Source organism: Cygnus olor, chromosome 1 (genome assembly GCF_009769625.2).
Source record: "Cygnus olor isolate bCygOlo1 chromosome 1, bCygOlo1.pri.v2, whole genome shotgun sequence".
In the NCBI taxonomy this organism is placed as follows: Eukaryota; Metazoa; Chordata; class Aves; order Anseriformes; family Anatidae; genus Cygnus; species Cygnus olor.
The window spans coordinates 144,058,856-144,086,185 of NC_049169.1; the positions used below are offsets into that span (position 1 = coordinate 144,058,856).

A 27,330-nucleotide genomic window follows, 5' to 3' on the forward strand; every position below is an offset into this window, starting at 1 on the left:
CCTACATCTTCTTTCCCCCCCTTCTCCATCCCTTTTTTCAGCATGCCTCTATTGATCAGCTTTCTTTTCCTCCTCTTTCCCTTGGGTTCCACACGATCCTGTTCCTTCCCATCTCCCCCTCATTCCCTTTTGTTTTCTCACCCCAGTTTTACTTCCTGACCCTGTTTCCCTGCCATGGCACGACAATCACTCTCCCTTGAGTCATCCTTACTTCCCCACAACGTCCCTTAGCACTCTGACGTCTTTCCCCCTTCCTCCCCCCAGCTCTGACGGACACGGTCCTCTCACCCCACTCAACCCTCCTCCTTTATAAAGACATTTTCCTCTTTTTAATCCACGAGCCCCCCGCCGCAGCCTCAGCTCTCGGTGCACCGCCGGCACCTCCGGGGGCGGGGTGGGGAGGGAAGGAAAGAGACGCTCCCACCTTACTCCTTCGCCCCCCGCGGCAAAACCCGGGCCGGGGGCACAGCCCCCCGAGCCTCACCCCCTCCGCCGCCCCGCGGGGATGGGCGGCCGTGCCCGGGGGGCTGCGGGGCAGCGCGGAGCCGGAGCTCAGGTGGGGCGGGCGGCCGGGGGGCTCCGCTCCCCGACGGCGCGGTGGGAAGGGGCGGACGGGCGGGGGGGTGCGCGGGCCGAGCAGGGCGGTGCGGAGCCCCGCGGAGACCCCCGGCAGGTAGGGCTGGCTCCGCACGGAGCCGTCGGGGTGCGGGAGGGTCTCGTAGGCGCCGCGGGGTGGCAGCGGGAGAGGAGCGGAGAGGGGAAGGGGGCTCCGGGAAAGGGCTCTCCGGGGGGAGGGGAGCCCCGGGGTTTGCCCCCGCTGCGGTTCGCCCTCCTCGTCTTTTTCTGCCGTTCGACAGCTTGCACGCTTTCCACTTGAAAGTGCGAGCGCGAATTGATTAATACTTTTTCCCCGCTGGAAAATCACCAAAGAGAAAGCGGAGATTTTAAACGTGGGAGATGTCAGGTGGAGGAAAAGACTCAGCATCCCAACACGTAGACTCCAACAGACGTCTTTTGCTGTTGTGTTTATTACTTCTCTATAGTTCTTATATCACTCGAAAAAGCTCAGTGGCTTGTCTTCTAACTAGAGGCTTCGGTAATAGCCCTCATGGCCACGATCTTCTACCCTATTCCATGTACCATTTCTTGACGAAGAGTTCCCTGGCACTGGGGACTTGGTGACTAAAAGAATTCTGAGTTCTCTAACAGATTTCTAAGACCAGCATAGCTTTCAGCCACATCATTCATTTTCCATCGTAATCGCTGGTTACAGTCGTTGGTTGTTGCTCCACAGGCGTTTTAATTGGTATTTAAACTTAATTTCAATTACAACTGAAAGACCCGTTTCATAAATTCACCAGAACAGCCTCTTTAATAACCATCTGAGTTTTCTTTGTGTATTGATTCTAAAAAGCATCTTAGCAGGTTTGTTAAAAGCAGACGTATTGTTGCATTTTCTCCAGAGGTCTTAATGAAATAGCAATCAAGGAAACAGTCGGGACTTCAACATGCCTTTCCATGTGGAAGGGCTGGTGGCCATAGTTGTATTTTACCTGGCTATCCTGGCAGTTGGGATATGGGCTGCTTGGAAAACCAAGAACACTGGCAGCGAAGGAGATCGCAGCGAAGCTATTATAGTCGGTGGAAGAGACATTGGCTTGCTAGTTGGTGGATTTACAATGACTGGTATGTAAAAATAATTTTTCCCTTTTTTTTTTTTTTCCTAACCGGTGTATAGTTTGTCGGTTTTCCATCTGAATGAAAGAGAACTATAAATTGTATGTTAAATACAAAATGGAGAAAATATCTATACTTTCTTTTCCAATTGCGGCTGATAGTGTTTAGTGAACAGCCAAGTAACATCTAGATAAAAATAACAAAACTGTTTAAAAATTGTACAGGAAGAATATATTATATTTCTTATTCATTGCTTTTATAGTCATCTGTAGAACAGATATGTTTCTGACAGAAATATAGGAGTTCCATGGATTAATAAGAAATCCAGTTTTAAAATAATTGTTATTGTTGTTAAAGCCATCCAAATTCATGAGTTATTTTTGCTTATCTCAGTAAGGCAAAATTTATATGGAAAAAGATTTGAGGGAGAGGGGTTCAGCATCAGTTTAGAATAAGATTCTAAAAGGAAATTGGCATAATCTAAATTTATATGTCCACTGACTACAAGCAAACTTATTTTGTGGATTCTTTTAGTTTTCTTTTTTTTTTTTTTTCAACAGTTTGACAAAATAGTACATTGCTGTGAACAGTACTATCAGTAAGAAAAGCCTCGGTGAAGAATGAGTTCACTAATTTTGTAAGCAGTGCTGTCTGACTCCCAGAGCCATTTGAACCAGATAACATGTGGGTAAACAAGTGTTTCACAATGTGATCCAAAATCTCAAGTTTTGCAGCTAACAGATGGGATCAGAACAAAACTACTTTATAAGAAGAGTGAATTGGCCCACCCTTTTTATTTAAGCAATTTAATTTTATTTAAGCATGCTTCATTGTTTTGATATTCTAAAATTCTATTCTGGCAAAGCCCTTTCAATTCCCAAATTTGATTTATGAGGTTATGGGAGTTTTCATTCTGTCCTGTAGTGGTTTCACATTTACCTAATAAGGAAGAGATGCATAAAAACTTGAACAAAACTTCTGTATTCTTTAATCGGGAGTAGTCCCTGTCTTCTTGTAGAGTCATTTTCCTCATTGAAAGATTGAATATTTGGATAAAGAGTAAAGGATGTTTGCAAAAGTTGTTAAAGTTTGAAGCCAGGCAGTTGCTCTACTGTTACCACTTCGCTATAATGTCCTGGAGTACATCTGATGCTTCAGTAGCCATATATCCGTCAGCTACTGAGGCATCAGATATGGACGAGGTTCTACTTACAGCAAAAGCTGGTTTGACTGTTTTCTGCCACATTAAATGTTTCAAGAGCACCAAAACCAGAATATTTTGTAGAGATGTTGCTTGCCACAAAACTGTAATCATTAAACTGGGGGAGTAGACATGAAACAGACATTCCCCCGCACAGGTGGCTGTAACTAAGAGCCTTGCCTGTGGAAGAAGACACAAATTCTGGTCTCCTTTATCCAACCTTACAGGAATAGTTTTTGTAACAGCTGAAGCAGAGATGAGACTTGAGATTAGGCTTGCTGCATAAGAGGTAACTTTTATAACTACCACAATTCACACCCACACATGCTCATCCTATTTCATGCAACCTTTGGAGATGATGTAGTATATCATCTCTGTGGTAGAGCATCAGACTGATCCTAAAGTCTTGCTCAGGTAAAACACTCTGGTTTAAATATCATGGTTTACACACTTTCTCACCTCCACCTTCCATAAATATGGCAAGTAAAGCTTGAGAGGCCAACTAAATTCCACGTTCACTTTTGGGGAACCACAACTTGCATGTAGAGCCAGGTGTGGACACAAGCCTATGGAATCAGGGGCTAGTTAATGTTTTGTCTCAGTGAGAGTGATTGGGATATGTAGTTTGTAAAGCTATAACAAAACCACTGTGATATTTTACAGCTTTAGTTGTCTAAGAATTAAAAAGCAAAGCCTATCTATAAAAGAAAAACTAGACTTATTTAAAGAGAAGAAGGATAGAAAGGATATTATTTATATGTGCGTGAAACACTTCGGATTATGATTAATTCTGTCTTTCTTGCTTGAGACAAACTCTACCATGTTCCATACTTAAAAGGGAGGATGACAGGATTTAGTCTATAAATTTAAAACATTCAGAGCATAAGGAACACGACTTCATAGGATGGACTAGAGATTCCTGAGTATTTAGTTCATTTTCTAAACGGCATTTAAAAGCTTTAAAGCAAGTGCACTCCCTATGAATAATGGCTATGGACATACATGGATTCAGACTATGATCCTGAAGAAAACAGCTATACCAGCTACCCACTGAGATGCCTGAACATGGAGGTTGATTGGCACTCGACTGAAAGTGTAGTATATCTGCAGCTATCAAAACAGGAGGGAAAATCCTGAATTCTGATGGATCACAACTGCTCATATTAAAATGATCTAACATAGGAACATTCCTAACAAAGGAAATATTTGAAATGATGTAATTAAAATCCTTACAAGTGCCACTAAAATGTCATAATCTATTAATGTAATTATCATTTTACTTGGATGGAGCTTTGTATCCTTCCACAAGAATAAAAGAAATAATATGAATATTATCAATATTCTGGGGCTTTTTAATCACTAGATCAGGAATTTCATCTTACAGAACTTGACAATTGATTCAATAATTTGAGTGGTTGGACAAGCAATCATTTACAAAGAAGTGCCAGAAAAATCTGACCTGCTAATATATATCAATATATTTAAAGAACTCTGAGATTCTTTTCTTTGTTCCTCAAATGAACTAAGTGCAGAATTACACTGCATATCCTCAGTATTTGCCTGATTGTTTTTGAGGGTGTTATTTTAAATGGACATTTGTATTTGCAGCGGTTTGGGGTCCTTCAGATGTCAGGCAAAGAGAGGATTAAATGGATTACCACATGAGTGTTTCTATAGATTATTAAATTTTATATTCCTTTTGTCTGATTTAGAAAAAGAAAAAGAAAAAATTTCACCAAAAAAGGTATTAGACTAACTTTAAATTGTGGCTTAGCAAACTGAGGATCAGAACACTAATATCTTGGGATGAAATCCCCTCCTACCATATCCCATTATTTTCTTTCTAATATATTTACTGATAAGAGTATATCCATTAACCCCCTGACAAAAAGCTGTGTAACACATTTCTAGTGCTCTGGGGTCCTTGACAGGTGTTCCAGAAGAGCAATGTGCACACAAAAATTGATCAGCAGCTAATTTTTAAACTCCCAACCAAGAAATGAAGTAATCAATTAGAAAATGAGAGCTAAATCTTCCGTGCCAGCCTACCTACCAATACCCGTCCATAGGGTGTCATTCCTGTCCCCAGGCAGGGAAGGGCTATGGCCCTGCAAAATCCTACAGAACTGAAGTGACCTCATCCCCTCCAGGCAGAAACTAGGGAGCTGGGTACAGCATTCCAAGATCTCCTTGGAGGGCACACACCCTTTCAGTGGCAACCCCAGGCAAATCAATGCTGGACGCTGAAGACTTCTTGCACCACAGCTGCAGTTCTGCTGAGCATTTTTCCTTGGCTATGGAATATCTTTTGCTATCTGGAAGTGGGTATCATTCATGCAGTATTCGTGCTCATGCTTTTTCCAGGGAGGGAGACAAAGGTCTGCCAATGCATGGGGTCACTTCTTTGCATGAGGATACATGGGGTCACTCCTTTTGTTGCAGATTTTCTCTGCATACATTTTTTTTGTACAAGCCCATTACAGTATTTCCAACAACAGTTCTGTCTATTCCTGTGTTTCAAAATGCAGGAGGGGGGACAATTGCAACACTGCAACTTCCAGAGATCTTTGATTCTAAAGCCATGGTGTAATTTAGCATCAAGTAGTAATAGAGACGTACAACAGTTAAGTGGAAAAGAGTGGTCAGCTAGATTGTCATTAAAGCTCTTTAGGAATTTTAATTAATTCTTCATCATTTGTGTCCAACTCCATTTCTTCATCTGAGACACAAAATTCTGAAAATTACTTCACTACAGAATTAATTATGAATGATTTTTGCAAGTACAATCACAATAAATTTCTGCGTTTGAGAATTTCTTTCAGACATACTGTAGATCCAAAATTCTCAAATGTAGAAACTTCTCTTGAAGGCAGAGGATCAATTCTTTAAGAGTCTGGGGACAGTATACTAAAATAATGCTGTTTCTTAGACAAATGTTCAGAAATACTGCAGATAGTACAATTCACTTCTGGAATATTATCTTCAGGGAACACAAAAATAAATGAGACAATTTCATAACTTAAATAGCAGTACAAAACTATCACAGCCCTATGTAGGGATTTCCCTACTCAGGGAAATCAGAATTTACTAAATGTGCTTCATGTAGCCACAATTTAAAATTTAGTAAGATTTTAAAGGCACTTTTTTCATAATGGCCCTGTTAAAAGATGCATGAATTAAACTCTTGTCTAGTTTAAACGCTCTGAGTTTTCTCAGCTGGGATGACTGTCATTTTTTTGTTGTTTTTCCTCTGCTCTCCCTCCTTCATTTGGACTAACACAAAGAAAATGATAATGATTAATGAGTTGATATGCTTCACTCATTGTAAAAAAGTAGTGAGGGACTTGGGCCTCACATTTCACTGACTGTGCAGAGTCCATCTGGTTTCTCTTTCATATGTTTAAGTTGTAAATTTTTTTGGATTAGGACTACATTCTATAGAAGGATGTCATGTCTGGGACTTGTACAGTACACATAATAAAAAATCGTAATATTATAAGTGATAATGATTTCATTCTACAGCATGGAAGGTTTTCCTTCTTTGTGGGCATTAAATATTTTTTCATCTCTTCTTTTTCAGCCACATGGGTTGGAGGAGGTTACATCAACGGGACAGCGGAAGCTGTATACGTCCCAGGCTATGGTCTAGCTTGGGCTCAGGCACCTATTGGTTATTCCCTTAGTCTGGTTTTAGGTAAGCAAGCAACTAAAGCTAACAGTCTCTGATTTTAAACAGTTCTGATGACAAGACCTTCATCTGAAATGACACCACTAGGGTCTGATAAAAGGACACTGAGGTAAACTAGATCCCTTTTGCTGATAGGCTTAGGCTATTAAAAGGAAAAATGGGAAATCACTTTGAGTAGTTTGATATCTCAAGTCCCCTGAATGCCTCATCAAGACCTAGATGATTATGACCACTATAGTGATCTATGGGGGTCATAATAAGAAAGGGATTTTGTTTGTTTGTTTGGGGGTGTGTTAATTGTATGTGCTTGGTTTTATATATTCAGGTTTTCTTTAAGAGCCTATGTGATCTGGAAAATAATATCAGATTACTGATTTTCAGATTATCAGATAATATTCTAAATCTTGGACTTCAAGAGTGGCAAATATCCTTGCAGATTAGAGAACTACTTATGTCTTTAAATCTCCAGTGAGAGTATAAATAACTTGCTTAATTTTAGGCAGGTAGTCTGGAGCAGAACCAGTTTGTTGCCTTAAAATTTGTTAAATGTCCTTTTAACTGTAGTAAAAAACTCCAAATCATGTGCCAAAATGCAAATACTGAATCTTGTTGTGTGTAGGGTCGGTGTGTAAGATACAGGCAGCATTGTAATTTTAATGCTGTGTTCTGTAACTCCCCAAATTTATTCTCAGACCTTCCTTACTTTTCTTAATATCAATTAAAAAAATCTCTAATAATGTCTCAGCTGCATGGAGCAGCTCATAACAGAAATGTTGCCTTGTAAATGAATGCTCCACAAAGCCGTCAAGTGCATCTTCTGTTTGTGAACAGATCATGTCCCTAAGGGAAGTACTGGTGCAACTGCTTAGAAAGAATATGTTTGCAAAAATGATCCTGTGTTTTTCATCTTTTATTAATACTACTGGTATATTAGACTTTTAATAATACTTAGCCTCTCGGTCTATTTCAAGCCTTTTCTCATGGTCCTCTCAGCTAGTCTGTCCCTTTGTTCCCTTTGGTTTCTTTTCCAGCTCTTCTTGCCCCTATTGTTTCTTCCTGTACAACTCATTTTCCCCTTGGAAGTGCTTTCCTATGGTCTGCCCTGGTTCTCCTCACTTCCCAGGCAGAAACCTTCCACATGATGCATGTTTCTCCCTGGTGTATGCAGGCCAGCTCTAGTTCCAATAGTAGTTCCCATCCCTGACAGCAGCGTTATTTCCTGTAAGGCAAACAGTAATGGTAGATGTCTGCTTGAAGATCAGTTGATGTCATTTTGAGGTCATGAGGGTCATGATCGATCTGTGTCATTAAGTGATCATTAAGATCATAGCCACGAGCATCTTCCAGGCTCATAACCTCTGTAGAATTGGCAAAATTAATAATAGGGGGTGAGTTAGACACTCACCTCATTTCCAGCTGTTTTTGTTGTTGTTGTCGTTGTTTTAATGAAATCCACATTTTTTTCCTGAACTGATAAGTGTAGGCCACTGCAGAGAACAAAATAAACATCTACATCATGTGACCACACATCCCTTTGTAGAGCACAGCAAGGAAAGCATTGCTGTAGGTATGATCTGTACGTGAAGATTTAGGGGTAGGAGGAAGTGTTGTTTACACTTTAAAAAATTATAAATACAATAATAGAACCATAGAAGAAATATTATTGTTTCAGACTGAAAGATTTAAGATTAAATCAATCTTCCTTGTAATTCAATGCTCTGCTGCATAGCATTTTTTCTAATTTTTCAAGCAATTCAATTCTAAAGGTTAACATATCTCCTATTACCTTTGACAGGTGTTTGAATGGCCTAATAGATTATATTACCAGTGACTTTTTTTCCTGTTTTAGCTGTATTTTGTAGTGATGATATAACGAGTAGAATAGGAATGGGATTCATGAACAATGCAAAAATAGTAGAAAAAAAATCTGGAGGTTTTCTGCCTGAAAACTACCTGTCTAAAGAGAGTGTAACACAAGGGGTATAAATACATTGTGATTGGTAAGCAAGTACCTTCTGTTCAGGAAACTTAATGAAATGAAGAAATGTCAATGGTATAAGGTAAGACAGAGAAATTCAAAAAATCTTCTGGACAATACAATGGATAGATCACATATCTTGTGATGAAGAACCTAACTAAAGGTCTCCAAATACTGTACAGTTGATCTTATTAGGATCTCCCTGGTCTTATAGTTTTTTAAATGTAGTTTATGTATTGTATTTCAGCAGTTTTACTGTGAGAGAAGTCTACTTAGCTGTAGACGCGCAAGTATTAACAACACAGGTTATGCTGTTTCAGCTTTTCAGAGATGTATCCTTTTTTTCCTTTTTTTTTTCCTCTCAACCAGAAGGAATTTGTAGATTGTATATTAGAAATATGTTAGAAATATGAGGACTTTGTACATTTATGTACATATACAGCACATATGCAAGCCAGGCAGAGCAGAATTGTGATTTATCAAAATTTCTGAACGTGCACAGAAATAAGTGAATGATGAATGTTCAGGGAGCCTGACACCTGCAGAGCCCAGAAGGCTTTTGACCTACCCTCCAGGTGGAGTAGGGTTGATTTAAGCATACATTATAAATCTGAATTGTCCTGGAAGAATCACACTTGCTGTGTGCATACTATACCATGTGTGAACTCATATTTCTGATCCAGTAATCCCAGACAGTTTTATTTTTAGAGTAGCCTCATATAAAGAAATCAGACCCATAGTCATGCTAGGTTCTGCTCTAAGTATGAACAGAATTAGGTAAAAAACCATTTCCTTAGGCTGATACAAAATTACACAAAACCCTGACAGCATCCCTAGTGGCAGGTGGAGTAAACTGAACCAGACAAAATAAAACACTAATTTTTCATTATCACACTGTAGACATGAATAGTGTGAGTTTGCTTATGTAACTCTGTAGATAGATGTAAGGTTAGAGTTCCCAGCAGATATTTTAATTGTACCTATTTCTTAAAAAAAAAAAAAAAAAAAAAAAAAAAAAAAAAGTATGAATATATATATGTACCTTTAATTCAAATTCTATGTTTTACCCTTTAATAGCAACACATTTTTCCACTGCAGCCTTCTGCTACTTTTCTTTGTAGGTGGTCGTTTTTTTGCAAAACCCATGCGATCCAAAGGCTATGTGACAATGCTAGACCCTTTTCAGCAGATTTATGGAAAAAGGATGGGAGGTCTCCTGTTTATTCCAGCTTTAATGGGAGAAATGTTCTGGGCTGCTGCCATCTTCTCAGCCTTAGGTAAGGAATTAGCATTATAAAAATTAACTTGTAATGGTTGTAAATGATTAAGAAAATCAGAACTACATAAAAGCCTGGTTTCAAATGCTAACTATCCTAACCAATGACGCAGAGTGTGGAAGTTGTCTTGGTCCTATGGTAACCAGTAGTCAAAACTAATAATGACACTCCATTGATTATTTTGGTAATGGAAAGACATGCAAGCTATCTATTCATTTTCAGGTACCCTTAAGTGGTCCCTTGTCAAAGCAGCATGGAAAGATTTAGCCACAAATTTCCCTTAACAGTGAGGGTGACATGAGTCATTGCAAGTATTCCTTTTATGTCAAGGCTGATTGAGCTTCTTTTTTATACCATTGAGACCACAAGAGACAGCTAAAATTTCCCTGAAAAATATGGAACATCGTTGACAATGCATCTAAACAAAATAATCTTTTGCATTAAAAAAAAAAAAGACAACTTTCCATAGCACAAATAATAGAAGTAAATCAAGATGCAGATAAATAAATTTAAGTATTATTCTATCTGACATGGCTTTCTACTAGACAAAATGAAGAAAATGTTTAGGATTCAAGAAAGGATACAGAGAATTAGTGGAACTATGACTCAATAGAAAATCATGCAACTTCTCATCCAGTCCTGAAAAATAAATCAGTTTCCAGGGTTTTTAATTATATTTCAGGTTTGAATTTAGCAATCCCTTCAAGAAGTAAGAAAGCCCTTGAGCTGAAGCACCAGCAGTTGACTTTTACCAGCTAATCATACTCATAGTGCACATGCATGTGGCAATGCTTTCTAGCACAAGCTATTTTAAACAGAAAATAAATTTTGAAGGTACTCTCCAACTGTGCTCTGATGAACTGCAAAGCAATGGGGAGCTTGTTTACCACAATTTCATCACAAAACCCTTAAAGGACTAAGAACAAACTACATGCTGAGGTGATAGGAGTTGAATAGCTTGAAGAACTCTCTGAGTATTTGGAATATACTTTCTTTTTGATTGAGGACAAGCTAATCTGTGATATTTCAAAGCAAGTGATGTGAATACCTTTCTAGTAGCTTTATATTAACAGCTGACAGCTAAAGACTATCAGTGACAATAAAGGTCTTTGAAAATTTTAACTATCTGTGAATAGACCTATTTATATTATATCTCCTGATTTGCACATCTGTCCTCACTGATGAATGTTTAACCCCAGTACTCTTCACTTGTTGATCTTACTCATGATTCCTTGCTTGGCAGGGTTATAGAAGGGAAAGACAGGACTTTCAGTTCGTGAAAGAAGTTCAAGCCTGTAATTCTGAGACACATGAATCTTGAAGGCTCACTGTAGAACAAAAAGCCATCTGTCAGCTCTCTGCAACTCATATACCACACATCATGCTGTGTTGTACTGCCAGAACTTTTCCACCTATCTAGTCAAGAATATTCACCTGCCATATCTGCAAGGACTAAAAGTTATTGCTAAGCATTTAATTTAAATTATCCTAATTAGAAAGAGAGGAAATTTTAAACATAGGGTTAAAAGACTGCAATCACTTGAAATAGCTAATACATCTAAGAAAAGTGTATAAACACCTTGATAGCAGCTGGAAGCATGCTGCTGGAGGACACAAAAATTTCAGGAGACTTCTGGAATACACTGACAATTTCCTGGCAAAAATAACCAGGGAACCAATGGATGGCATTGCTCTGCTGAACCTGATACTTACAAACAAGGAAGAAATAGTTAGAGATGTGAAGGCTGCGGGTAGCCTTACCTGCAGTATTCAGGAGATGGTGGAGTTCAGGGTCCTGAGAGGAAGGAACAAGGCAAAAAGCAGGATCACAGCAACAAATTTCAGGAAAGTAGATTTTGGTCTCTTCAGGGGTCTTCTTGGAGAAATCCCATGGGAGATGACACTTGGGAGAACAGGGGTTCAGGAGAATCAATTGATATTCATGGATCACCTCCTCCATGAACAGTCCACCCCGATGATCAGGAAAACAAGCAAAGGTGTCAGAAGGCCTGCATGGATGAAAAAGGAGCTCCCGGCTAGAATCAGACATAAAAAGGAAGCATTCAAATGCAGAAGCAAGGAGAGGTTACCTGGAAGGAATACTGAAATGTTACCTGAGCATTTTGGGATGGGTTTAGAAACGCCAAAGTCCATACACGTTTGAATCTGACAATAGAGGGCAATAAGAATGGTTCCTAAACGTACATAAACTAGGTAACATATAGGCCTGCTGTTGAATGGGACAGGAGACCTGAGGTCAAAGGATATGGAGAAGGCTGAGGTACTTACTGCCTCTTGCCTCACTCTTTGCTGGTAAAACCAACCTTCAGGAATATCCAGACCCTGAAAACCCTAGGAATGTTCAGGGCTAGGGAGACTTGCTGGAAAAGGATCAGGTTAGGAAACGTTTAAACAGACTGAACAGACACAAGTCTGTGGGACTTCACAAGATGCATTGCTGAGTGAGCTGGTTGATGGCATTGCCAGGACACAATCAGTAATATTCTAAAGATTGTGGTGATCAGGGATGTTCTTGAAGACTGGAAGAAATACAAATAAAAAATGCCACTCCCACTGTTAAGGTCAAGATGGAGGGCACAGAGAACCAAAGGCTGGTCAGCCTCATCTTGATCCCTGAGAAGGTGATGAAGCAAATAAACTTGGAAAATGCTTCCAAACAATTGAAGGATAACAGGAGGATTGGGAGGAGTCAGCATGGATTTATGAAGGGGAAAAAATGCCTGACTAACTTGATTCGTTCCATGATGAGCTGACTGGCCTGGTCCACAAAGGGAGAGCAGTGCGTCTTGTAGATACCAGCAAGACCTTTTGACACTGTCTCCCATAATATAGATAAACTGATGACGTTGATTCTACAAGCTGTTTTGTGGAGACTGACTGGCAAGCTCAACATTGTGGTCTGTTTTCTACAATGAAATCTTGTTTGATGGTGCTTGCAGAAGTGCTTGTTTTCTAGGTCAACAATGGTTGTTGAATTCTCCAGTTTGCAAAGAAACCCAACTTTCTCCCATGTAAATAGTTCAAAGATGCTTTAGAAAAGTCAGTGAATGATTGTCTCGGTAGCTGATACCTTCTCTACCATTTCTTCCCTAGTCAAAAGGGACCAGCTGAGAGCACAAGTGAGATACAAAAGAGTATCTTTACTGCATTTATACACTTGTTCCTATGCAGCTGTAACTCATCCAGGGAGGCTTCAGGTGTCTATATGTGGCTTCTTTTCCCCAGGCAGAAGATTGCAGTCTTTGCAGAGCTTGAGCAGTTCTGTAAGTAAGGAAAAGCTGTTGGGACCCTTCTCTTCTCCATTTGGTAAGAACTTGCAAAATGATAGATCTTAAATTTAGACCAACAGGAGTCTTCCTTTTCCCACTCCTATCAAAGGTGCAGAAGGGATGTCAGAAGATAGAGGGGGTTATGTCTTCATGCTTTTGCAGTGTCAGACTGGATAGCAGACCAGTACTGGTATACACAACCTGACAGAGGCGAACCTTCTCATCATTCTGTGACATACACTAACACAGTGTTTTGTTTTTTTTCCCCACAGGTGCCACCATAAGTGTGATCATTGACATTAATATCAATATTTCAGTCATTGTTTCTGCCCTGATTGCAACTATGTACACTCTTGTGGGTGGGCTTTATTCTGTGGCCTACACCGATGTAGTTCAGCTATTCTGCATCTTCCTGGGGCTGGTAAGTTTGGCTTTTTTTCCCCTCTGTTGAAGATTTTTCCTTGAGAATTATGACAAATACTTAGACCTGTTGCCCAGCTGAGATTTTGGAACTGTGCCTTCACTGAGAGTGCAGAGAAGAAATATCTCCACTCGCAGAGCAATGACTTTAGAATCTGTATTTACACCAATGTACAGCCCATACTCTGACAATACTGCTGACAAGAGGTAAATTTCCTGCTGAGCATCTAACTCAGAATAGTACTGGTTCTGATTCCTTCCCTATCTGCCCATAAGACCATATCACAGGCACTGGAAGGAGACATCAGATGCAGAGAACAGTCAGTAAAACAGTCCAGAAACGCTGGAATTGAACCTGTGCAACCGACACTCTCCTACTTCTCTTTCCTATTGCTGTCACCTACTCACACAACTTAGTTAACCTCCAGCTTTAAATCATCTTCTGGGTTTTTCCCTCTTTTTTCTCCACTGACCTTGGAGACCATAGTCTGGGGAGTATCACCAGAGGACCCTGCCATTCAAATATGACAGTATGATTTGTCCATCAGTTATCAATGATATGCTTGTGGGCAGCCTTTTCCCATTTTACTACTGTTCTTTGACTCTTCTCTGAAAAACATCAGTGCAACCAGGGGTCAGATCACAAGGCTGCAATCAAAGTAGTTGCTGTCTTTGCTTGCCAGTGCCAGTAATAGATTGTCACGGTTGTGCAGAGAACTGTGACAGGCTGAAATAAAAGGGTGGCTCAAGGTGAAGGAGCTGAATTGTGCCTTGGGGGACCTAGGGTTGTTTCTCCACTTTCACTGGAGTTTCTGGGCTCCTAGGGAAATTGCTTCAGCCAGTGCTTGCACAGGTGGCCACTAGCCAACCCTGTGTGGGTCCTCACTCTGTGGTGTCTTATCATGAGGCCTGTGGCCTTATTTGCAGAAGTGCTAAGCATTCCCAGTTGTAACTGGCTTCGTGGGAATGCTGCTAAATACTCTGAAAAAGCAAATCCAAGTTCCAGCTGGCCACCTCCGATGAGAAGTTATTCCAGAGCTTCTTCTCTCACACTTCTTTTCTTCACCTGCACAGTGGGGAAAATACTGTCTCCTTCCCTAACGTGCATGTTAATATTTGTGAACCATTCAGTTTCCACAGATGGTGTACATTACAGAAATTCCCAAAATGAAGTAAATCACTCATGCACTACTAAAGACCCTCATCCTGTGGGAATAATAACATGAGATCCTGTAATTAAAGGCAGCGTGAACCTTACAGGGAGGGGAAGACAAACAAAGGTTGTGTAGCAGTTTTCTATATGGTTGGTTCTGTAGCTTTAATAGTGTTCTTTTTATCCAGGTTGGGCACTATATGTAATTTCCCATTTAAAATATGAAATAATAACGTCATGTAGAAGAAATCATATGCATTACCGTAGGAGTCATGAGAAGCTGGAAGCTTCAGATAGCACCTAAATGGTCATGCTGTAGGTGAGGTGGTTTTAGATGAGATGGAACACTTTCACAGCAAGTGTCACAGCAGCAGATGTTATAGGCTCAATGTCCCAGCTTCCCCTACAGACTCTGGAGCAGTTTGTATTCCTGCTGGCGCAGAGCTTTACTGCTTATTCCTCTAATATCTATTCCTTAACAGAGAGGCGATGCTTGTTATAATCACTTCTGTTTGCTACCCTGGCTCCTCATTTCAGGCACAGTCTCTTCCTTATGCAGCTGTAAACACTGGCCCAGCCCAGGCACCCCATGTACTTCACTGGTTTTCTCCATACAACCCCATGTAGTTTCTCTCCTTCCCTTCTCACTCTCCTGTACCCACAACTGCAATTCTCTGCTCCAGCCTGTCTTTACCTTGTCTAGTCAGTCATTCCCTGATTCTGTGCTGTACCCACACTATTTACTGCCTCTTCATCTCACCTATATTATTAATTCTCCATTCTAAACTCTTAGCTGTCATGTAGAAGTCCATTTTTTTTTCTGAGTTTTCAGTCCCACCAGTTCCAAATCCTTTTACTTCTACCCCTGAGCTCCTAGTCACAACATAAAGTCCCAATTTCTACTTCACTTCCACAAGCTGTTGTTTTATTTTTGCTCCATTCAAAAAAGTGATTTTCCTACTCTCATTAGAAAGAGCTCAAAGAATAAATTGGGCAAGAGGAGAGAATTTAGGATTATGTCTGTGTTAGCAAGCTAAACAGTGCCTAGGTAAAAATATAAGATCATCTATACTATTTAATTGTTGACAGTCCTGGCACTGTTTTGGCCCATGCAAACTAGTGCTTTCCCAGGTAACTCCCAGGAGCAGTTCAGAGCTGTCTTTTTCAGCAGGGAAAGGAAACCTAGATGTACAGATGTGAGCTGTGACATGACAGTGAACTGCAGGGCCAGATAAAGTGTCTTGACTTGTTATATTTTCTAATATAGAAGTAGTCCTTGAGATCACCAAGAGCTAGGTTGCTGTCAGGAGCCAGAACGGATTACAAAAGCTCATAATGTGTTTGCAATGCAGTCCCTATTAAATCCTGGGCTGTGGCATGGAGGCTGCATATGGACCTTCAGAAATTTACCCCATGAAAATCTCATCTGAGTATGTGCAAACTACATCTCTTCAGAAGCTCATCTTTGACATGTATGAGACTTAAGATTCAAAAAGAACAATAAATCCATTTGACATCATCGTTCGCTGTAAATTTCTCAAAAAAAAAAAAAAAGTATTAGTATCCTTTCATTTTGGCAATATATTTATTTTTTCCTCCAAATATCTTGGTTGAAACATTTTGGTGATATTTTCCAGAAAAGCCTAAGCACACTGAGAAGCAAAATTTTCCATCCAAGTGCTTAAATTTGCAAAGTTTAATATGTAACTGAGAAACTGTACTTGATAAACATCCCAATTAATAGGCAGAGCTGCAAAACATAGCAATAATTCATGTCTTCATCACAAGTGGTTGCAATTAGTGTGCAACAAAGAGGAGGATGTTTGATTTCCCATCTCCTTGCACCTCCATGCACTTAAATCTAATCATTTGGACTGTGGTAATCTGCTTATATTTGGATATTGCTGAAGGCTTAAGGATGTTTTGCTTGCAATGGTCTGCTCCAGAGAGCATAAAGACTGGTTTTCATTTCAGTTAAGAACTACCAAGTTCTTACTTGGTAAGAAATTACTGAGCTATCACTGAAAAATTAGTTGGAAAGTAAATGCACAAAAAGTCTGTTGATGAAGGAAATCCATCTTCTGGCAGAAATTGTTTCCAGGAAGAATTTCACAACTGATGCTCCAGATTAAAAACACAGAAACTGAAAATAGTGAAGAACCCAGAGTGAAATTGTTCTTGAGGTAAAAAAGTGCTGTAACACATTGTGTATTGAGTATTTTACACATAGTGTATTGAGTATTTTATATATATATATATATATATCATATAAATATATTTATACCAACTGATGTCATCTACCTGGACTTCTCTAAGACTTTTGATACAGTCTCACATGACATCCCAATCTCCAAATTGGATTTGAAGGGTGGATAAGGAATTGGCTTGAAGGCCGCACCCAGAGAGTGGTAGTCAATGGCTCTATGTACAAGTGGAGGCCGGTGATGAGTGGTGTCCCTCAGGGGTCTTTCTTGAGACCAGTGCTGTTTAATATCTTTATCAATGACATAGACAATGGGATCAAGTGCACCCTCAGCAAGTTTGCAGATAACACCAAGCTGAGTGGTGCAGTTGATACCAAAGAAGGAAGAGATGCCATCCAAAGGGACCTGGACAAGCTATAAAAATGGGGTCCATGTGAATTTAATGAGGTTCAACAAGTCCAAGTGGAAGATACTGCACCTGGGTCAGAGCAATCCTGAGTACAGACTGGGAGAAGAACTCATTACGACCAGCTCTGCAGAGAAGCACTTGGGAGTTCTGATGGACAAAAAGCTTGACACGCAGTGCAAGCTTGCAGCCCAGAAGGCCAACTGCATCCTGGGCTGCATCAACAGAGGAATGGCCAGCATGTCAAGGGAGGTGATTGTCCCCCTCCTCTCTGCCACTTGGAGTGTTGTATCCAGGTCTGGGGCCCCCAGCACAAGAAGGATGTTGATCTGTTAGAGAGGGTCCAGAGGAGGGCCATGAAGATGATCAGAGGGCTGGAGGATCTCTCTTATGAAGAAAGAGGGTGGTGAGGCACTGGAACAGGCTGCCCAGAGAAGTTGTGGATGCCCCATTCCTGGAGGTGTTCAAGGCCAAGATGGACAAGGCCCTGGGCAACCTGATCTGGTGGGTGGCTACCAGCCCATGGCAGGGGGGTTGAAACTAGACAATCTTTGAGGTCCCTTCCAACCCAAGCCATTCTATGATTCTGTTTTGGAGCAAGAGATCTGGAGATTCACCAAAAGCACCCCTCTCTTGTTATGATACAGTTTTGTTGAATTAGAAACAAATTTCCAATTCTGCAGTTGTGTTTGTGATGTCTCATCCCCCTATACTGAGAAATCCTGAATCTTTTGCATGCTTTTATATGTAGATATTGCTCTATAGTGTGGTTCAGGAAAGGGTGTAAAGACTATATGCGGAGTTTAGGGAAAACATAATGAAAATATATAAATGTGTCTTTCCTGCTGGTGGTATGATTTACACTGATTAATTCTCTACTCACACTCATACTGTCCGGGACAGAGGTAAGCTATCTCTTACCAAGCTCTCCGGATTTTGGAGATGTTCCTCTGGCACGTAGTCTGACTATTCTTCACGTGAACTTGTAATTTGATTTGCAGCATGCAAGAAGAAGAGAAACAAACCAAAGTTAATATAATTTCTTGGGTTTATCATGCCTACATTATAATTGAACAGAGTGTTTCTCTTTGGTTACAGTGGATCAGTGTACCCTTTGCGATGTCCCATCCTGCAGTAACAGACATTGGGTTCACAGCTGTGCACCAGGTGCACCAAGCACCTTGGCTCGGATCTATCAACTCACTTGACATTTACACATGGCTGGACAATTTTCTTTTACTGGTAAGTGATGGTTTGTGTGAAGGAATGAAGCATCTAAGTGCTTACACTGAGTTACTGTTACAGCTGAACAAAAAAAAAAAAAAAAAAAGCAAAAGCAGAGTGTATCCGAGTTTCCAGCAACCTGAAAACTCTTACCCTCTTGACTCCTGCTAAATATTTCTGCACATTTGAACGATTTCAGTGAAATATCAGTACAATATTGTGGCATGACTGTCAAAGTCAGCAGTGCCAGGAATGCAATTTAAATATCATCAGGCTGCAAGACTTGACTTATGCTAAAATTAATTAAAAGTATGTGGCTAATACTTAACTGATGTCATTCTTGGCAAAGTAATTTATATATTGCAGAAGGCAATAAATACATTACACAAATGATTAAATATTCCTTAAGGTGAAGGTGATGTAGCAGAAGCTTTGCAGAGATGGATGGATGAATTCATACACACACATGCCAGAATGAACTGAGGGTTTTCATTATTTAACACCCATATATTACACATGGGATTGGTGGATATTAAGTGCTTTCCGTTAGAAAACATTTTCCATTCTCAGTGTCCCTGAGCAACTCTACAGCACTTGTTATCATACTCTACTTTGTGATTTCTTTGTCTGTATTTTTTTAAACAATCTCAGCCAAAAATCTTCAGAGTTTTCTGACAATAGAGTTAGTAAAATGCATCATTTTATCCAGTTTAGGTTTTTTTAGACATTCTCAGAGAGCAAATGTATGGCATTAGCACAAGTAGCTGAATTCTGTGTTGAAAGTTTGAAGGTTTCATCTCTGCTGATGAACAAAGGAAAGCTCTGATGTTGCAAAATTGTGACACATTTCCTTTTCATCTTGTTTGTTTTATTAGAGCTCAATAAATTTACACATATTTTGAAAGCTTTGTTAGGGGAATGTTATTAATACTGCAAAGGAAAGCACTCATAAATAGTATGTCAAAATCTGAGTTGCCTGTGAAACATTCATTTGATCCCTGTGTGTGCATGAAGCATATATGAAACACCTGGATACACACTATTAGATCCAAATGCCTCCTGCCTCGTTTAGTGTGTAGAACTGGACTGTTCATGTTTAGTGAGCAATTTGCTTTGTTTTCTTTCCATACTGTTTAGTCATAGGCAGTTATTTACGTAGTGGAGGCTATTCAAATGTTGCTCCAAAGAGAGAATTTTAGCACTTGTTTTTCAGCCTTTGATAAGAATCCTTTATATCATATTTTGCAGGCATAACTTTTCCTTTATATCATATTTTGCAGGTATAACTTTAAGTCTAATCAGGATTTTCATTTATATATACCCAAAACAAGAGAAGAGTTACCACCATAAAATAAAACATTCTTTTACTGCTTTGCACATAATTTATAGTGGTATCATATTTGATCAAGACAGTGGAAGAATTATTTTCAGATTCTCAGGTTGAATGTACACAGAACTTGTTGTCTTGTTTAGATGATCACATGCATTCACAGTGGAAGATAAAATTTTGCTTTCAAATTCTATCAGTAACTAACCTAATTTTGAGGAGAGAAGGGTTCTGGAAGCCAAGTTCTCCAAATATGAGATATACCAATACTATTTTAAAAATTTTTGTAAGGCTTCATCAAATATTTATGCAGCTCACAATACCTTGAGATTACAGAGCTACACAAATGTGAAGTGTTGTTGCTAATTGTACAAAGGAAAACTTGTCTAGAAGAGTGGGATTTAAGTAGTCTTACAAAGGTTTAACATTACTTGCAAGAATGCAAGTTATGGCTATTACTAACTGTCTGATATTTAATAAGTAAATGAAAGAGCAGCAGCACAGCTTTCAGCATTCAAGAGATGTTTCTATGTACTCTCTATATGATGATAGCAAAGAAAAAGTGTCAGCCCTCAATAACAGGACGTTGTCCATTGTTTTTGCAGACATTAGGAGGAATCCCATGGCAAGCATATTTCCAGCGGGTTCTTTCTTCATCATCTGCCACATATGCTCAAGTTTTGTCATTTCTGGCTGCTTTTGGCTGTCTTGTGATGGCTCTTCCTGCAATACTCATTGGTGCAATTGGAGCATCCACAGGTAAATGATTAAAAATGAGTAGTATAATAAATGTGTAAAAACCCCATTAAGTTTTTAAGTTTTTCCCATTAAGAAAAAAAAAATCTCATGGTCTGAGATGAGAACAGGTAGATCATTCAACAGTTACCATCATGGGCAGAACAGACTCAGCATAGGGAGATTAATATAATTTGTTGCCTAGCAGGCTAGTACAGTGAGAAACTAAAAGCAAACTAAAAATACCTTCCCACCATACATCTTCTTCTACATCTTCCCCCTGAGCAGCACTACAGCAGGGGCTCTCCATGGGCTGCAGCCTCCTCCAGGCCACATCCACCTGCTCCACCAGGGGCAACTGCATGCATGGGCTGCAGCATGGAGATCTGCTCCATGTGGGATCCATGGGCTGCAGGGGGACAGCCTGCTCCACCAGGGGCTGCTCCACAGGCTGCAGGGGAACTGCTGCTGCATGCCTGGAGCACCTCCTGCCCTCCTGCTGCACTGACCTGGGGGTCTGCAGGGCTGGTTCTCTCACATTTTCTTGAGTTAGTTGCTAGTATTTTTATTTTATCATAACAGTTATAAGTGTAAAGTGACTGTGGTTTTATTCTAGTTGTTTCAGGAAAGTCATTTATCAGGAATTTATTGTCTTGATCAAAACACCCTTGTCACCTTTGTTGTCATAGTGAGAGTTGTCCCTATTGCAGTGACCATGTAGCTCAGCTGTTAGAAAAGCTCTATTAAAATGTTTAATACGAAGCTTTGAGCTTTGAACCTGTAATAATTCAAGTGAGTAGTTAAACACATCACAAATGAACTTGGATCTCAGGTTGATTTTACTGAGGAAAACGGTGTTTATGGGTCGTGTAGATTTAATACTACACATTCTACTGCATTACCACAGGATGTGGTCAAACTTAGCTTAGAGGTAAGGAAAAATGCTGAGCAGAATTAAATCTGCCTAACAGAAATCAGTGGGACTGTGCCTCTCTCAAATGCTTAGGTCCAGCCCAAGCAAATTCAGTCACCGAATACAAATGAAAATGTAGCAATATAAATATTTTACTATACATGAAGTAAAGCTATACTGTAGCTGATGACTGCACATTACTCACAACACACTGGTGTCCATGTTGCAGCCTGGAATCAGACTGAGTACGGTGTCCCTGACCCCATGACTAAAAAAGAAGCGGATATGATTTTACCGATTGTGCTCCAGTACCTTTGTCCAGTCTATATCTCATTCTTTGGCCTTGGTGCGGTATCTGCTGCCGTCATGTCATCGGCTGACTCTTCGATTTTATCAGCAAGTTCTATGTTTGCTCGGAACATTTACCAGCTCTCATTTCGGCAAAATGTGAGATTACATTTCCATTTTTTATTTTTAGAGAAAATTTTCAGTGAGACTTTTACTAGGTGAAGCACAGAGAGTCATTTCTTAATGAAACACCTCCTCCACATTCCTGCCTATGAGTAGAAAAAGTATAGCATTTCTTTCCTAACAGTATATTGAGTAAATTGAAAGTCACAAAATATTTATGGTTGTAACCGATGACACAGTTGAAAAAGATCAGGGGAGACAGCTTTCAAGTGTTTTCATGGCACTGGAGTTTATTCTAAACAGCTCCTAATTAGTGTTGCAACCCTAAGTTTTACCTAAAATACTTAATGAAATGAGGCATCTTTCTGAATTACTGATTTCTTAGGAAATCATTTGACACAGAGGAAAGGCACAGAACAGGCTAGTGAGTTACAGATTTTCTTAGGAAATGGAGAAAAAATACTGACAGATGTTTTTTTCTTGTTGATCCATATTGTGGTTATTTTTAAAAGTTATTTCTACAACTCTGTTGTTGTTTTTTCTTTGACACACTATCAAATTTCCCAACTTTTTCCAAACAAACAAAGATTAATAACTTGACAACCACACCCCTTGTTTTTTTTCCTGTGCTTGAGATAGAGATACTAGTTTGTAAATATTATTGAATGTCTTGCAAAATTTCCTTTTACAATGTAGTGTCTTATACACACTCTGCTCGTAAATGAAAGCATATGTATATTACCACAAAAAAACACCTAACACTGCACTTTTTTTGCAGGCCTCAGACAGGGAAATCGTATGGGTCATGAGAATCACTGTTTTTCTGTTTGGAGCATCAGCAACAGCAATGGCACTGCTGGCTTCATCTGTTTACGGCCTGTGGTACCTCAGCTCTGACCTTGTTTATATCATCATATTCCCTCAGCTCCTCTGTGTGCTATTTATTAAAGGAACCAACACCTATGGTGCCATTGCAGGATATTTATTTGGCCTCGTTCTCAGAATAACTGGAGGAGAACCGTACCTTTACCTTCAGCCCTTGATCTACTATCCTGGCTGCTATCCAGATGAAAACAATATCTATATCCAGCGATTCCCATTTAAAACACTTGCAATGCTTACCTCCTTCTTTACTAACATTATAGTCTCCTACATAGCCAAATACTTATTTGAGAGTGGGACTTTACCACCAAAGCTGGACTTCCTTGATGCTGTGGTTGCGAGGTACAGCAGAGAACACATGGACAAAGCAACTCTTGTAAAAAGTGACAATATTGTATTAAACGAACTTGCACCTGTAAATCCACGACACAGTCTGACTTTGACTTCAACATTCACAAACAAGGAAGCCTTTAATTATGTTGATTCAAGTCCAGAGCTGTCCAACACTGAAGATAATTAAAAAGTCCTATACCCACAGACAAAGCAATGCAAAGCAGGGTATTCTACAAAGAATAGTCAGAGGCATTTTATCAGAAGAAAAACAAAACTTTGGAATAAAATACCACTTTAAGTTGGTTCTATGAGCAGGAGCAGCCCATAGGAGGAACTCTTAGCTGGTGTTATCTGACATGTTGGATAAGATCATAGTCTGTTTACTGAAAGATACACTCGGATCCCTTTCTTTACACCCAGAACTATACACTATGTAATTAAAAAAATATTTACAATTGAAAATGTAAGTAGGAGAAAAGTGCAACAGTTATTTAGCTAAGACATCATATGAAGAAATTATAATACAGTCACTTTAAAATACTATCAGTCAACATTTTATTGGAATTGTATGAAAATATATTGTCACAGCTATAAGTGATTTATTACTAAACAGCTAGTTGCCTGGGCAGACAGATATATAACTTCCTTGGGTTTTTGGTCTGGTATTCTTTTCCTCATAAAGTGTTTCAAAGAATACAAATCTAGTATTTTATAATTTGTATAAGACAGCAAAATGTGCAAATATTAATAAATTCCTTATGGGAGTGCTAAACATTACATATTCATTAAAAAAAGAAGATTAAATCACAGGTTTAAAGTGATGTTATACCTAATGCAAGATGACCTTAAGCAAAGCATGTAATTATAGGTGTTCTTTTTCCTGTGTTTAGTGGCTGTCACCAATGGAGGATAACAACAATTTTAAAGCAATAATTGGAGTTGAAACTCAACTTGTGAAAAATGACAGAACTTTTATGAACTGAATAGAACTTTGCAATGTTGTAGAAAGAAGCCTTATCTTGATTTATCATCAAAATGAACACTAAGCAAATCAGTCTGGCACCGAGCAACCACAACAATGGAGCAAATATTGAAAAGTAAAGAGAATGAAGGAGGCTGCTCGAAAAAATTAAGATTAAAGGGCTTTCCATGGGGAAAATGCCCCTTTTTCACTTATTTAAAAAAAAAAAAAAAAAAAAAAAAAGCATAGTCTCAAATACAACAAAAAGTCTTTGGGGTTGGACTTGCTGGGATTACTCTGGAAAGAGTAAATTTTCCATGGAAAATCACCTTTTCTCAAAAAATTGATTTCCTATGGGAAGAGAAGCTTGGTGGAGAGCTTTCCATGTCTATAAGTGTCCACCTCCAGAAGCAGCAGCAGCTTGGAGGGGATCTGAAAGGAAAGCTGAACCCACAAGCACAGCAAAACACACAGCATTGTCTATATAGACTAGACTCCTTTATAACAGCTATCCTCCTGGGCAAACTTCGTGCCTCTGAGGAGCACCAGCAGCATTCAGACCAAGGTGTGACTTCACTCATAAATTGTACAGCTGGCTAGGAACATCAAAGTAGAGAGATTAAGCCTCTTCTGACTTCGGTCTGGCCAGCAGGGAACATGCAATTTTGTTTCCGTTTGCCCACGGCTGAGGTGATTGTGTCTGTCCTCATTGGTACTGTGCCTTTCACAGTGGAAGATCTAATAGTCAGTACAATTAAGAGTTATGCTCCAGTAATTCTTTTTAATATCTACGCGTGATACAAAACATGCAAGTGAAATCCAGATATCCTCCTCTTGCTAGTCACTGGTGAAAATTTCTTCTTAACATCTACAGCAGGAGGAAATATGCTGGAGGATAGAAAGAGTAAGAATAGGTTTTGCTGCTAAAGGAAGAAGCCATCAACTTGTACATTCAGTGTTGACATAAGCTTTCTCAAGGTTGAATCCTTAGATATGTTTTTGCTCCTTTTGTGGAGTTTTAATGGCATATATATATTTAATATGTAGATAAAATTAATTTTAGAGATATTATTTTTTCCTGCATACAGTGCATTAGGAATAATACTACATTTGAGTTCTGGGTATGCATTGTGAACTGCAGTATTACTGTGTGAACAAGTATTGGGTGTGCTCTGGGTGGAGGAAATCAAAATCAAGATCTACACCAAACCCCAGAATAGTCAATATAGCAAAGAAAATATAAGTTCCTCTGGGGTGAGTGAACAAGCTACTGATGAATTTCAGGGTGCTGCAGATCTCACAAACCAGACACAAGCCCAGACTGTTCATTGCCTATTGAACAATGGAAAAGAGAAGCAGAAAGAAATCACATGGAAGAAAGAGAGGGAAGAACAGAGCCACTGATGAATTATTATCCATTTCTGACCCAAATCCACTAGCCTGAATCCCTTTTTATGAGGAAATACCAAGTGAGTTTTACCTGCTTCCATAGCCAATGCTTTACATTGAGGTTTCAAATTAAGTTAGGGGATCCTGATTGACAGCTACCTATAAATTTTCCTGAAATTTTTATCTTACTTTTGTTTTGTCTAGGAATTGGTAAAATTTCACTATGAGAGGCTGCATATTGGCCAGCAGCATTTCTGTATTATGTATTTCAAAATTCTCAAGAGTGGGAGGAGAGGGAAATGGGCAAGGGGATTCAGCTGGACTCTTTTAAGGTATTTTAATTCTCTTGTATTCCCTCATTTCTATAAAAACATAAAGGCTTTTAAAATGCTTAATATGAAATGTTAAATGAAAAATTAAAATGTGTTGGTCCAAAAATTTCAACCCAGATGCTTTCAACATTATCAGAATATTTTATACTGTTTGTCCTATTGAATATTCTTGTGAGATCACTGTGATTTTGCAAGTTTTCCTGTTTAGATGGAACTACACTTTCTGGGAGAAAATGGTTCCTACAAGGTTTTCCAGTCCTCTCTGAGGAAACTGAAAGGTTATTGCACTGTTACAAGCCATGGAAGGTTTATCATGCAAAAGGTAAAAGCAACACAGAAGTCTGTTCATAGTTTGACCTCAGCTCTGCTTTCTACATGGCAAGTCTCCGTGTGTGTCTTTGCATGAGTCCAACAATGGCTGCAGTGGCTGCACTGGTGGGCTGCACTGTGGACTGGATGATTTCACAATCCAAACTAAAACAATCCATGCAAAGTCTGTTTACAAGTTTTCTTGCCTTAGTTCATCTATCCTACCATTAGATTTATACAAAGCTGATCATATAACCAAAGGCTGTATCTATGACAGCTGCAGAAAAAAAAAAAGAAAAAAGACAAGAAAAGAAAAAAAAAAAAAAAGAGAGAGAGAGAGAGAGAGAACAGAATACAACCAAGTTGTTTCTACAAGCAAAATGCCAATAGGATGTGATTCTTCAAGTAGACTTTATTTTCCTGTGAATCATCAAATGTTCCTTCTCCACTTTTGCTATTTGTAGACAGTAGTAGTGTGTGCAGTAAATTTGGTCTACAATCAGTGAAGTAAACAGCTCGTTTTCAGACACAGAGGTTACTGTTTCTGAGCCTAAGATTTCTAGATAAAATATTCATATCAAGATCATACACTTCACTTTTGGATTCTTAACATCTGTGAATAACAATTATTTGACAGGTTTTTTTACCTCCTTTGCATGAAATGTGTTCATAAAATCAAAGTCAATACGTAGCTGAGACATCAAAAAAGTTATAATTTCATCTATATTTGTCCATATGGGATAGTATATGTATTATAAATAAAACATGCTTTTGTGAACCTGAACTGAATGTAAACATTAAGTGATCAAATAAAGTAAAAGTCAGACTTAGTCTTTTATTTTCTTATAGTGCAATAATTTAGGATTTCAACTATTTCTCGTAGGAAAAAAATTGTTACTCATTTTCCCTTCTGCCCTTCAAGCATATTTGATCAAGTACCATGTGCAGTTAGACAGTGAGTTATTGTAAGTCTGTTATTAATCAGGGCAGTATTTGTGGCTGTTGTTAAAAATAAAAAAGTATATTTTTGTCTGTGTCAGAGATGTTATATAAAGACTATAACTAACAAAGCAGATAAGAAGCATAATATAGATATATATGTTTTAACATCATTTGTATTGTATTCAATAGTGCCCATGCAATTCAGGAAAATACTGTCTAGTTTTGGGTCTGTTTTGTCCATCTATTAAAAATAAAGGCATTTATTTTATTATCGCTCA

The 27,330-nt window shown here is 39.0% G+C and overlaps 1 protein-coding gene and 1 long non-coding RNA gene across 5 annotated transcripts in view; one reads left to right on the forward strand and one right to left on the reverse strand.

Moving 5' to 3' along the window:
* LOC121059684 overlaps positions 1-27,330 on the reverse strand; it is a 106,775-nt gene that overhangs the window by 11,783 nt on the left and 67,662 nt on the right. The window contains exon 2 of one of the 2 annotated variants that reach the window (XR_005814609.1): positions 11,583-11,830. The exons of the other annotated variant lie outside the window; for it this stretch is intronic. This is a non-coding gene — a long non-coding RNA (uncharacterized LOC121059684). The remainder of the gene's footprint in view (positions 1-11,582; positions 11,831-27,330) is intronic. 2 annotated transcript variants of the gene reach the window in all.
* SLC5A7 (solute carrier family 5 member 7) lies at positions 267-27,323 on the forward strand. 3 transcript variants are annotated; one of them, XM_040536764.1, is made up of 10 exons: positions 267-556; positions 1,464-1,686; positions 6,459-6,572; positions 9,666-9,821; positions 13,068-13,148; positions 13,384-13,532; positions 18,393-18,536; positions 20,451-20,604; positions 21,723-21,940; positions 22,683-27,323. In XM_040536764.1, the coding sequence occupies exons 2-10, from the start codon at positions 1,509-1,511 to the stop codon at positions 23,304-23,306; spliced, it is 1,818 nt and encodes a 605-aa protein (XP_040392698.1). In that variant the 5' UTR covers positions 267-556; positions 1,464-1,508; the 3' UTR covers positions 23,307-27,323. The 3 variants fall into 3 exon arrangements, with proteins under 3 accessions (XP_040392698.1, XP_040392716.1, XP_040392708.1); XM_040536782.1 differs by lacking the exon at positions 13,068-13,148 and having other exon boundaries at positions 344-556; XM_040536774.1 differs by lacking the exon at positions 267-556 and having other exon boundaries at positions 1,114-1,686.

Excerpts from the sequence above, each read along its gene's own strand:
- SLC5A7 (XM_040536764.1), top strand. The coding sequence starts at position 1,509 with ATGCCTTTCCATGTGGAAGGGCTGGTGGCCATAGTTGTATTTTACCTG. Across the intron at positions 1,687-6,458 it reads TGGTGGATTTACAATGACTG|CCACATGGGTTGGAGGAGGT; the intron begins GTATGTAAAAAT and ends CTTCTTTTTCAG. Across the intron at positions 18,537-20,450 it reads TGGACAATTTTCTTTTACTG|ACATTAGGAGGAATCCCATG; the intron begins GTAAGTGATGGT and ends TTGTTTTTGCAG.